The sequence below is a fragment of the Diorhabda sublineata genome, chromosome 8 (assembly GCF_026230105.1).
Source record: "Diorhabda sublineata isolate icDioSubl1.1 chromosome 8, icDioSubl1.1, whole genome shotgun sequence".
NCBI classification, from domain to species: domain Eukaryota; kingdom Metazoa; phylum Arthropoda; class Insecta; order Coleoptera; family Chrysomelidae; genus Diorhabda; species Diorhabda sublineata.
Genome location: NC_079481.1, coordinates 30,975,799 through 30,988,118, shown reverse-complemented (window position 1 = coordinate 30,988,118; position 12,320 = coordinate 30,975,799). Strand labels below are relative to the sequence as shown.

The 12,320-nt window shown below is 35.7% G+C and overlaps 1 protein-coding gene across 5 annotated transcripts in view; it reads right to left on the bottom strand.

Annotated features, from left to right (window-relative positions):
- Window positions 1-12,320, bottom strand: part of LOC130447782 (disheveled-associated activator of morphogenesis 1) — an 80,140-nt gene that overhangs the window by 57,910 nt on the left and 9,910 nt on the right. For 2 of the 5 annotated variants that reach the window (XM_056784794.1, XM_056784795.1), the window contains exon 2: window positions 2,266-2,337. The exons of 1 other annotated variant lie outside the window; for it this stretch is intronic. Coding sequence is in view for 2 of the 4 variants with exons in the window: in XM_056784788.1 (XP_056640766.1) it covers window positions 2,266-2,337; window positions 10,730-10,750 (93 nt within the window). In the remaining 2 variants the exon portion in view is untranslated. Of the gene's footprint in view, window positions 1-2,265; window positions 2,338-10,729; window positions 11,034-12,320 lie in introns of those variants that run through there. 2 more of the 5 variants (XM_056784788.1, XM_056784792.1) reach the window with 2 other exon arrangements.

Here is a 12,320-nt window from a genome sequence, read left to right as displayed (position 1 = left end):
GACAAATGTCACGCAAAAATTTCCCCAAGGATCCGAATAAATAGAAATCTATAAAGTGACTACCCGCCCAAGCCGTAGAAGGCTGTGGAAATGGTAATATGGGAGCCTGTTATACTATTTATCGAAGAAAAATAGTAAACCAAAACAATGATCAGTGCGTGATCGTCACGTGAACATCCCAGAGACACCATTATATAAGAACGTCACATAAATCGATACGAACGCACCTTTTCAAGTTTGTCAGTTGCAAAGCTAAAAAGCTTCAATGATTGTTGCATTCTAGACAAATGTCACGCAAAAATTTCCCCAAGGATCCGAATAAATAGAAATCTATAAAGTGACTACCCGCCCAAGCCGTAGAAGGCTGTGGAAATGGTAATATGGGAGCCTGTTATACTATTTATCGAAGAAAAATAGTAAACCAAAACAATGATCAGTGCGTGATCGTCACGTGAACATCCCAGAGACACCATTATATAAGAACGTCACATAAATCGATACGAACGCACCTTTTCAAGTTTGTCAGTTGCAAAGCTAAAAAGCTTCAATGATTGTTGCATTCTAGACAAATGTCACGCAAAAATTTCCCCAAGGATCCGAATAAATAGAAATCTATAAAGTGACTACCCGCCCAAGCCGTAGAAGGCTGTGGAAATGGTAATATGGGAGCCTGTTATACTATTTATCGAAGAAAAATAGTAAACCAAAACAATGATCAGTGCGTGATCGTCACGTGAACATCCCAGAGACACCATTATATAAGAACGTCACATAAATCGATACGCACGCACCTTTTTAAGTTTGTCAGTTGCAAAGCTAAAAAGCTTCAATGATTGTTGCATTCTAGACAAATGTCACGCAAAAATTTCCCCAAGGATCCGAATAAATAGAAATCTATAAAGTGACTACCCGCCAAAGCCGTAGAAGGCTGTAGAAATGGTAATATGGGAGCCTGTTATACTATTTATCGAAGAAAAATAGTAAACCAAAACAATGATCAGTGCGTGATCGTCACGTGAACATCCCAGAGACACCATTATATAAGAACGTCACATAAATCGATACGCACGCACCTTTTTAAGTTTGTCAGTTGCAAAGCTAAAAAGCTTCAAAGATTGTTGCATTCTAGACAAATGTCACGCAAAAATTTCCCCAAGGATCCGAATAAATAGAAATCTATAAAGTGACTACCCGCCAAAGCCGTAGAAGGCTGTAGAAATGGTAATATGGGAGCCTGTTATACTATTTATCGAAGAAAAATAGTAAACCAAAACAATGATCAGTGCGTGATCGTCACGTGAACATCCCAGAGACACCATTATATAAGAACGTCACATAAATCGATACGCACGCACCTTTTTAAGTTTGTCAGTTGCAAAGCTAAAAAGCTTCAATGATTGTTGCATTCTAGACAAATGTCACGCAAAAATTTCCCCAAGGATCCGAATAAATAGAAATCTATAAAGTGACTACCCGCCCAAGCCGTAGAAGGCTGTAGAAATGGTAATATGGGAGCCTGTTATACTATTTATCGAAGAAAAATAGTAAACCAAAACAATGATCAGTGCGTGATCGTCACGTGAACATCCCAGAGATACCATTATATAAGAACGTCACATAAATCGATACGCACGCACCTTTTTAAGTTTGTCAGTTGCAATGGTTGGTTTTTACCTCAATAATCACTAGTCTAAGGTGTGTTTCCTTCTAAAATGGATGACGTTAGTGTTAGTGGAAAGGTTTTCTTCCTTCTTCTGATCATGTGTGATCAGATGACCAGTTACGTAGCCAGCTACCTTGTAAGTTGCAAGCCACGACGTTAATTACTGGCTAATGTCCTTTCCGACGAGTCCTGGTTATTATCCTTTGTCTAACCGACGATTCTGGTTGTTTCGTAATAAAATAAAATATGCGTTGTTGCCGACAACTCGATTTTAGATAACCAGTATTAGATATTTCAAAAGAAATTTTCTTAATCGAATCAATTTATTTTTCCGACGCGTTTATTTACTTTTCTACGCCATTTTATTGTTGAAACAAGTGTTAATTATCTCTAACTTGATAAATAAGTAAAATGAATAATAAATCTAATGAGAATTATCGCGACTTTCATTTTAAACTTTCCGCGTCGAGTTTACTACAAGGTGAAAAGAATTAAATATTTCCTTAAGAAGAAACATAAATTCCGATGGAAAAAAAAAATGAATTCTTTTATCATGATAGTTCAATCGCATGATCTAATTTTAAAAAAATGAAATTTACTACCTCGTTAGAAGCAGCTTCTTGATTAGAAATATTCGCGATGTCGATGATGTCAGACTTGAGAAATTCTTGACGCTGAAATTATAAAAAAAAAATATTTTGTTTATTGATATCGACTCGACAAGGACGCGGAATTTAGCAAACCAGAGCAAAAGTCGGATAAAAACGGCCGTCACTTTATTCTGACTTATCGAAATGTCACGAAACTTTCTAAAGTTGGTACTTCATAAACGTCATACGGATTTGACAATGACATTGACATCTTTATGTCAGTCACAGTGAGGTTATATGCGTTTTACTGTGATAAGTTTGTTTTGTCTTAATCTGCGATCCTTCTTGAATTATCTTGAACTAAAATATTGTGAGACGGTGATCCTTGCACCGCACTACCTCCGGTGTGGGTGCAGTGCATTTTAAATAATATCGAAATGTTATTCAGCATCTTTCAAACGCCAATATTGCGAAACTCAATTTTAAAATGTCAACGGACGCAATAATTACAAATTGAAACAACAACACGAAAAATTCAAACGTACTTTTTAGTCCGATAGAATTAATAACATCTTCTGGCTTCTGACGAGTTACCAGAAGCCAAATCACACATCAAATGCATGCCGGTTTATTCATTAAAAGGTAAAATCTACCATATCGAATACGATGTGCTGATTATTAATGACAGATTTTGAATAAATTGACAGCAAACTGTTAACGATTTATGATAATTTTTTTAAGAATGTTTCTTTATGGCGAACGCACGCAGAATGATTTAAATATCTCGTAAACCACAAATTCTATCGAGTCGAACAAAGAATAGTAAAAAAAATCGATATGCTAATCTTCAAGGACATATACAAGGTGTATCGTAAAAAATACTGCATTAAAGAGCGTTAAAAACGCATATACATGGCGATACACGGAATCGCCTGTGCTGAAGCGACTCGTTGGCGCCGAATTGAATTTGAAAAATTGGAATAATTCGCGAGATATGCGAAATTTATTATCTGTTGTCTTTGATCATCATATTTCCGTTGTCGGTGAAATCGTCTAATGATAAACGTACAGTAATTTTCGATGCGTAGGTGTTACCTCTAAACGGGAATGTACAAAAATAATGAATAACCTTTTCTAAAGCCGACGTAAGGCTCATCTCGAAAACGTAATGATGCCGTTATTTCTAATTAAAATCCTCGGAACGTTTTTAAAAATGATACCGAAGACGGCACGTTTGATACGAACTAGGTCTCGCATAAAACGTGTTTATTAAACTAAAAATTGGAAAGAAAATGTTCAAATACACAGATTAATCGACAAAATTTGACCTGAAAAAAAGGTGATAAATGACAGTGACAAGTTAAAACGCGTCGACACTTGTTAAATCGTTTTAGTGAGACTACATTTGCAGTATCTGTGAATTAGAACAACGCATTAACAATAATTATATTTTACGAAGGTTTTCTGTAAAATTTTCGACCTAAAAATACCCCTCCAAGTTTTTGTTTTCACTTTCTCGCAGTAAAACTGTTCAAAAAAACGGTTGCGGTCATTTTTCGGAGTCGGTGCGTCCTTTGTAACCCGCCGTCTACATTTTTTTTCGTTACGGGGGTGAAACAAAAGGTTTTCTGATAAGTTTTCGACCTAAAAATACCCCCCCCCAAGTTTTTGTTTTCACTTTCTCGCAGTAAAACTGTTCAAAAAAACGGTTGCGGTCATTTTTCGGAGTCGGTGCGTCCTTTGTAACCCGCCGTCTACATTTTTTTTCGTTACGGGGGTGAAACAAAAGGTTTTCTGATAAGTTTTCGATCTAAAAATACCCCCCCCAAGTTTTTGTTTTTACTTTCTCGCAGTAAAACTGTTCAAAAACACGGTTGCGGTCATTTTTCGGAGTTTGTTCGTCCTTTGCAACCCGCCGTCTACATATTTTTTCGTTACGGGGGTGAAACAAAAGGTTTTCTGATAAGTTTTCGACCTAAAAATACCCCCCCAAGTTTTTGTTTTTACTTTCTCGCAGTAAAACTTTTCCAAAAAAACGGTTGCGGTCATTTTTCGGAGTTGGTTCGTCGTTTGTAACCCGCCGTCTACATATTTTTTCGTTACGGGGGTGAAACAAAAGGTTTTCTGATAAGTTTCCGATCTAAAAATACCCCCCCAAGTTTTTGTTTTTACTTTCTCGCAGTAAAACTGTTCAAAAACACGGTTGCGGTCATTTTTCGGAGTTTGTTCGTCGTTTGTAACCCGCCGTCTACATATTTTTTCGTTACGGGGGTGAAACAAAAGGTTTTCTGATAAGTTTCCGATCTAAAAATACCTCCATAAGTTTTTGTTTTTACTTTCTCGCAGTAAAACTGTTCAAAAAAACGGTTGCGGTCATTTTTCGGAGTTTGTTCGTCGTTTGTAACCCGCCGTCTACATATTTTTTCGTTACGGGGGTGAAACAAAAGGTTTTCTGATAAGTTTTCGATCTAAAAATACCCCCCCAAGTTTTTGTTTTTACTTTCTCGCAGTAAAACTGTTCAAAAAAACGGTTGCGGTCATTTTTCGGAGTTTGTTCGTCGTTTGTAACCCGCCGTCTACATATTTTTTCGTTACGGGGGTGAAACAAAAGGTTTTCTGATAAGTTTCCGATCTAAAAATACCCCCCCAAGTTTTTGTTTTTACTTTCTCGCAGTAAAACTGTTCAAAAAAACGGTTGCGGTCATTTTTCGGAGTTTGTTCGTCGTTTGTAACCCGCCGTCTACATTTTTTTTCGTTACGGGGGTGAAACAAAAGGTTTTCTGATAAGTTTTCGATCTAAAAATACCCCCCCCAAGTTTTTGTTTTTACTTTCTCGTAGTAAAACTTTTCCAAAAAAACGGTTGCGGTCATTTTTCCGAGCTTGTTCGTCCTTTGCAACCCGCCGTCTACATTTTTTTTCGTTACGGGGGTGAAACAAAAGGTTTTCTGATAAGTTTTCGATCTAAAAATACCCCCCCAAGTTTTTGTTTTTACTTTCTCGCCGTAAAACTGTTCAAAAAAACGATTGCGGTCATTTTTCGGAGTTTGTTCGTCGTTTGTAACCCGCCGTCTACATTTTTTTTCGTTACGGGGGTGAAACAAAAGGTTTTCTGATAAGTTTTCGATCTAAAAATACCCCCCCAAGTTTTTGTTTTTACTTTCTCGCCGTAAAACTGTTCAAAAAAACGATTGCGGTCATTTTTCGGAGTTTGTTCGTCCTTTGCAACCCGCCGTCTACATTTTTTTTCGTTACGGGGGTGAAACAAAAGGTTTTCTGATAAGTTTTCGATCTAAAAATACCCCCCCAAGTTTTTGTTTTTACTTTCTCGCAGTAAAACTGTTCAAAAAAACGGTTGCGGTCATTTTTCGGAGTTTGTTCGTCGTTTGTAACCCGCCGTCTACATTTTTTTTCGTTACGGGGGTGAAACAAAAGGTTTTCTGATAAGTTTTCGATCTAAAAATACCCCCCCCAAGTTTTTGTTTTTACTTTCTCGTAGTAAAACTTTTCCAAAAAAACGGTTGCGGTCATTTTTCCGAGCTTGTTCGTCCTTTGCAACCCGCCGTCTACATTTTTTTCGTTACGGGGGTGAAACAAAAGGTTTTCTGATAAGTTTTCGATCTAAAAATACCCCCCCAAGTTTTTGTTTTTACTTTCTCGCCGTAAAACTGTTCAAAAAAACGATTGCGGTCATTTTTCGGAGTCGGTGCGTCCTTTGCAACCCGCCGTCTACATTTTTTTCGTTACGGGGGTGAAACAAAAGGTTTTCTGATAAGTTTTCGACCTAAAAATACCCCCCCAAGTTTTTGTTTTTACTTTCTCGCAGTAAAACTGTTCAAAAACACGGTTGCGGTCATTTTTCGGAGTTTGTTCGTCCTTTGCAACCCGCCGTCTACATATTTTTTCGTTACGGGGGTGAAACAAAAGGTTTTCTGATAAGTTTTCGACCTAAAAATACCCCCCCAAGTTTTTGTTTTTACTTTCTCGCAGTAAAACTTTTCCAAAAAAACGGTTGCGGTCATTTTTCGGAGTTGGTTCGTCGTTTGTAACCCGCCGTCTACATATTTTTTCGTTACGGGGGTGAAACAAAAGGTTTTCTGATAAGTTTCCGATCTAAAAATACCCCCCCAAGTTTTTGTTTTTACTTTCTCGCAGTAAAACTGTTCAAAAACACGGTTGCGGTCATTTTTCGGAGTTTGTTCGTCGTTTGTAACCCGCCGTCTACATATTTTTTCGTTACGGGGGTGAAACAAAAGGTTTTCTGATAAGTTTTCGATCTAAAAATACCCCCCCAAGTTTTTGTTTTTACTTTCTCGCAGTAAAACTGTTCAAAAACACGGTTGCGGTCATTTTTCGGAGTTTGTTCGTCGTTTGTAACCCGCCGTCTACATATTTTTTCGTTACGGGGGTGAAACAAAAGGTTTTCTGATAAGTTTTCGATCTAAAAATACCCCCCCAAGTTTTTGTTTTTACTTTCTCGCAGTAAAACTGTTCAAAAAAACGGTTGCGGTCATTTTTCGGAGTTTGTTCGTCGTTTGTAACCCGCCGTCTACATATTTTTTCGTTACGGGGGTGAAACAAAAGGTTTTCTGATAAGTTTTCGATCTAAAAATACCCCCCCAAGTTTTTGTTTTTACTTTCTCGCAGTAAAACTGTTCAAAAAAACGGTTGCGGTCATTTTTCGGAGTTTGTTCGTCGTTTGTAACCCGCCGTCTACATTTTTTTTCGTTACGGGGGTGAAACAAAAGGTTTTCTGATAAGTTTTCGATCTAAAAATACCCCCCCCAAGTTTTTGTTTTTACTTTCTCGTAGTAAAACTTTTCCAAAAAAACGGTTGCGGTCATTTTTCCGAGCTTGTTCGTCCTTTGCAACCCGCCGTCTACATTTTTTTCGTTACGGGGGTGAAACAAAAGGTTTTCTGATAAGTTTTCGATCTAAAAATACCCCCCCAAGTTTTTGTTTTTACTTTCTCGCCGTAAAACTGTTCAAAAAAACGATTGCGGTCATTTTTCGGAGTCGGTGCGTCCTTTGCAACCCGCCGTCTACATTTTTTTTCGTTACGGGGGTGAAACAAAAGGTTTTCTGATAAGTTTTCGACCTAATAATACCCCCCAGCTTATGTTTTACCTTCTCGATGTGAATTTAACGACTATTTCGAAAAGCAACCGACATTTTTCTGCGGTCGTGTGTATTCTACGTGAAACCTACTATAGAATTGCATTTTCTTCGTTTGTATCTCGTCGCAGTTATGCAAATTGTGTCAGTCGAAACTAGAAGCCTAGTTCATGTTTCGGCCTTTTCTAGGCCGTACGCAATTCGCATATTAACTATTTCAATTACCAACGAATTCTAAATAAGTTTTTCGACGTTATCGATACGGATTTCGGGTCATAACATCCTCCAAATTTGGTTGGATGCAATTAAAAAGTGGGTGACCGAATTTGGTGTCTGCGTCAAAAATAATTGTTTGTTTCATAATGTTTTATGAAATTTTTATAATAGAAACAATAGTATTTGTTAAGAAAGCAAAATTGTGTTTGTTATCGTGTCGAAATTTACATAATTCTGATTAAAAACAATGCGTTCGATAAAGGGTGTAATGTATGACTTATCGTACTCAATAAATCGTGTGATTAACCGAGAAAAACATTTTTTTGTCAAAAATCGTTTGTATTAATCAATATAATCTCCTTCAGGAGCATTACCAACGCTTCGATGCCGTTCTTGTAGAAGGATTTGTCTTTTTCCTCAAAATAAACTTCATTTTCAACAATTACTCCTCAATTTTAACCGAATTTGTTTCCGACGACCATTTTTTGCAGCCCGGCGAATAGTCAGTTGTCACTGAAGGCCAGATCTGGACTATACGGTGGATTAGGAATCGATTCGAAGTGTAATTCGTTCAATATAACCATCGTTGACTTCCTGGACGTGGTTCACCGACTGCGGTCCACTCAAATCATGATGTATTGTCGCATATCGACGCTAAAAATCTGATTTATCACATGTAAACATTGGATCAAAGCGGATTACTAAAAAAACAACTCGTTGATGATTCAGAGCAAGTATCAAATCAGATTTTTTGCGTCGATATGCGACAATACATCATGATTTGAGTGGACCGCAGTCGGTGAACCACGTCCAGTCAGCTGGGAAGGTTATGGCTTCGGTATTTTGTTGGGGGATCGTTTAAATGCAAAAATTACACTTCGAATCGATTCCTAATCCACCGTATAGTCCAGATCTGGTCTGGTTATTCGCCGATTTCGAAGCAAAAGACAAATCCCATTTGCGTGAGTTATTACCTACATTATTACTCGTATAATAAACCGTTTCATGAAAGTTTGTAGAAACTACGGTAAAATCGGGCCAAATGTTGGTTAAAGTCGACGTCGGACGGAAAAATTCGATAGGCGGAGAATTGATTATTAACGTGACGTCTCCGCAAGTCTACTTTCTATATAAGCGAATAGAATCGAGATTGAAATTAACATCTCGGCGTTAAATACAATAAAAACTTTAATTGATTTGCATCTAATTACAATTCAATTGGGCATGACTTCTGTTTTTATCCTAGGAAAGTTTCTTCTTCGATTACGGTTCGGAGGTCGAGAAAAAAGTAGTCACAGGGTGTCAGGTCACTCAATAAATCAGTCAGTAGACGTAGTTAAGCATCCGCGTGAACTACGTGGACGGTAAACTCTAAAGTGTACGCTTAACAGCATATTTTCGTTAGTTGTTGCAAATATCGGTCGTCGCGTCGGCAACAGAGCCCGTTTTTAAGAATTCCTTCTACACTGTTGCACAAATTTACGAATATGTTTAATTTTAATCTTATTCGACAGCGTTGCCATCATCTGTATCTTGGAAAATGTCGTGAGGGGCTATAATACGGAATACTAAGATTAACTAGTTAATTTGCGAACTATTAACGATGATAATGTTTTGTCTAGCAGTGTAAAAGAAATTTTATTACTGAAAATGTCTAATGTTCCGAAAGCGGCGACGATATTAAAAGCAAAACAATGTCGAGAACATACCTGGAGATAAGAAAACACGAAAATATACTTAAATTGCAGTGTTTTGTACGCGTTTAGTTAGAAATAGATGAAAAAAAAAAAACGTTCAATGATTATTGAATTTGTAAATACGGAGCGTGTGAAAATTTCTAAGCCTCAATTTAAACATGTCGTAACTTGTTAACACCAGTTTCTAATTCTATCAAAAGTATAAATGCTTTTAATCATTCTCCCTTTGTTTATTGACGATATTTATTGAAATCCATTCATACATCTCCCTGAATTACAACCACTGACTAGTTTCGATGTTATTACGTCTCAGAGTGGTTTAACAACTCTGGTTAGAACTGCTAGTCAGGTAAACGCCGATAATATAGATTCCGATGGTAAATAGAACGGAAATAATTGATATTTCGAAAACATAAACCGAATAGCGACATTCTTTAACGTTGTTTTCAGTTCGGGTCTCAAGCCCGAACGGAAGTTTGTTATACCACTCTAATTGGACGTAATAACGTCGAAACTAGTCAATGGTTGACATCGCGTTCTTCGCAGAAAGTGTAATTGAACATTCGTCGAGGCATTAGCCAGGAAAGTAGTTGTTTTCTCCTTTGAAAAACGGCAGAATACATTTTCGAAATTATTTAAGAGGTAAATAACAGGCTTTTGGGCATTTCAGAAGTTGTATCCGTCGTCAGATAAGACAAAAAAATTATTCAAGTAAACCAATATTGAATATTATAGTGACGATGTCGTAAAGCAGATAGGAGGAATCGAAAATCGTTTATATATTATTTAGTTCCAGTGCTATGCATTTCAAAATGAAATATTAAATTCTCCTCGACGCACACACCTTAACATTTATGAGATACATGCATTAAAAGGTAATACACCTTTAATATTTGTTTCAAAACACAAAAGAGAACGACAGATATTTTTCAATAAGCTAATTTGGTATTCATAACGTACAGATATTAATGGAAAATATTATTAAGTAGTGCTACGTATACATAAAAAATTATTTTGCTAACGGGAATTGAAATTAGTTATTTGGATGCATTCTACATATACCAAAGATCAAATTTACCGCCAATCAGACTTCCCTAGATCCCTCTCAAACCATTTTTTTTTTGGTTTTTAGAATCTAAAAAACTGTTAAAACCGAGTTTTAAGTATTATCTTTTATCAATAATTAACTTTTTCTTTCAAGTTTTCCAAGGTTCATCTTGTCTTTCAGGCTTAAATATTTGTGAGCCTTAAATCGTTTACTAAATATAAAAATTTTTTTCAAATCAGTAAAAAACGATTACCTCTTCCAGTAATGAAAAATAAAAAAAAATTCTTTGTATAAGAAAAAAATTACTACATCTAAATCATTAATTTTTTTCTCAAGTCAAGAATGATTTTTTTCTTAGTATAATTATTAGCAATAGCGTGTTTTTAAACTGTATTATTTTACCTTGACTCTCGATCTTTTCATCTTGTATAATATATTTGAAAATATATTGATTGATATCGATCATTTCTACTTAATACTTTCTAAAAGTGTTGCTTGTCTGCAGTTCATCTACTTCATACTCCTGGTTACTCATTATTTATTTGATTACAACACACTGAAATTCAATCGGCGATCTCACACTGATCCCACTTCTGAATTGTAACTTTTTTTTATTCATTTAAAGGAAATGTAAACTTATTTTTACACTTTTATTTTAACTACGTATAACAATAACAACATTCAATACTTCCCTCCATCTATTGACAAACGACAAGTGATGTACATTCTCTTCTTTTTTATAAATCTCGTACTTGATTTTTAGAACCAATAGCTACATGTAAGTTTATAAATACAGGTAAAACTAATAAAAACGTATCAAAAACATCAATATAACTACTTTTTTTTATTTCATTCTCTACTTCTTCGTCGTAGACATACATTAGAGACGGAATTTTACATTTCCCTGAATGTTTTATACTAGACTTTTACTTCATCGAAATGTTTTCAATACCCTGTCTAGTTCTAAGCTGAAATCTATTAGTCATTGAAAAATCGCAGTGTCATCAACAAGTGTGGCGAGATAGCGAATTTATTCACAAACAAACAACAGAAAAGTGAAGAATTAATGAAGGTAATAATAAATAATTATAAATAAAATATTCTCTAATTGAAATAAATATCATCAATAATTAACTTCAATACGAATGAATGATTATAAAACAAAGCCTCAAACACAGTATAAATAAAATAAACATCAATCGTTGAACTCTTAAAAGTAGGTAAACGTAAATAAATCCGGTAATGGTCGTACATTAATTTAATTCACGTCCGAAATCTTTACCATATTCGTCGTTTATTTATGCGAATAAAAAAAAAAGTTCAAGTGGTTTTTATCGTGAAATTAAAATGAATTATTTAGACGGTCGTTCGATTAATTTCACTTGTGCGAGACAGTAGCACATCAACAAATTTCTTATTTAATCTGGTTCTCATCGAATTACAATAAGCATTTACTTCCAGGAAGAGAAACAAGGTGCGTCAACAATGATTGTCATTTAGATTGGATTTCTACGAGAATATTGAATTTATTTCAATTTAAATTCCATTATTATCGGAGCGTTTGAAAAATAGTGCAATACATTTTTTTTAATGTGATAATGAGTTGGAATATTGAAGGTCGCGTGATCTCAACAACCACGTCTCCTTCCTCCACCACTATTCTAACAATTTTCTGCCGTACCATTCTGGCAATAAGTCTTGACTAATTCGCTTTAAATTTTTCTGTTACTTTTCGACGGTTTCTCTTTCTTCTATTTTGACATATATTTCCCCAAGGTCATTGCACCGCTGATCTTACAACTATTGTTAAAATGGCCGACGACGGGGAATTTAAATTAAAAAAAATAATAATGTATTGGAATTGATTTATTGTACACATTTTTGTTATAATTTTTGAATTGTTGAACAATAGATTGTATAATCTAAATCCACCCTTTGTTGTCGGTAATGCAAGGTGATAGTTAAACCCTTACACAAACGGCACACCTTCGAA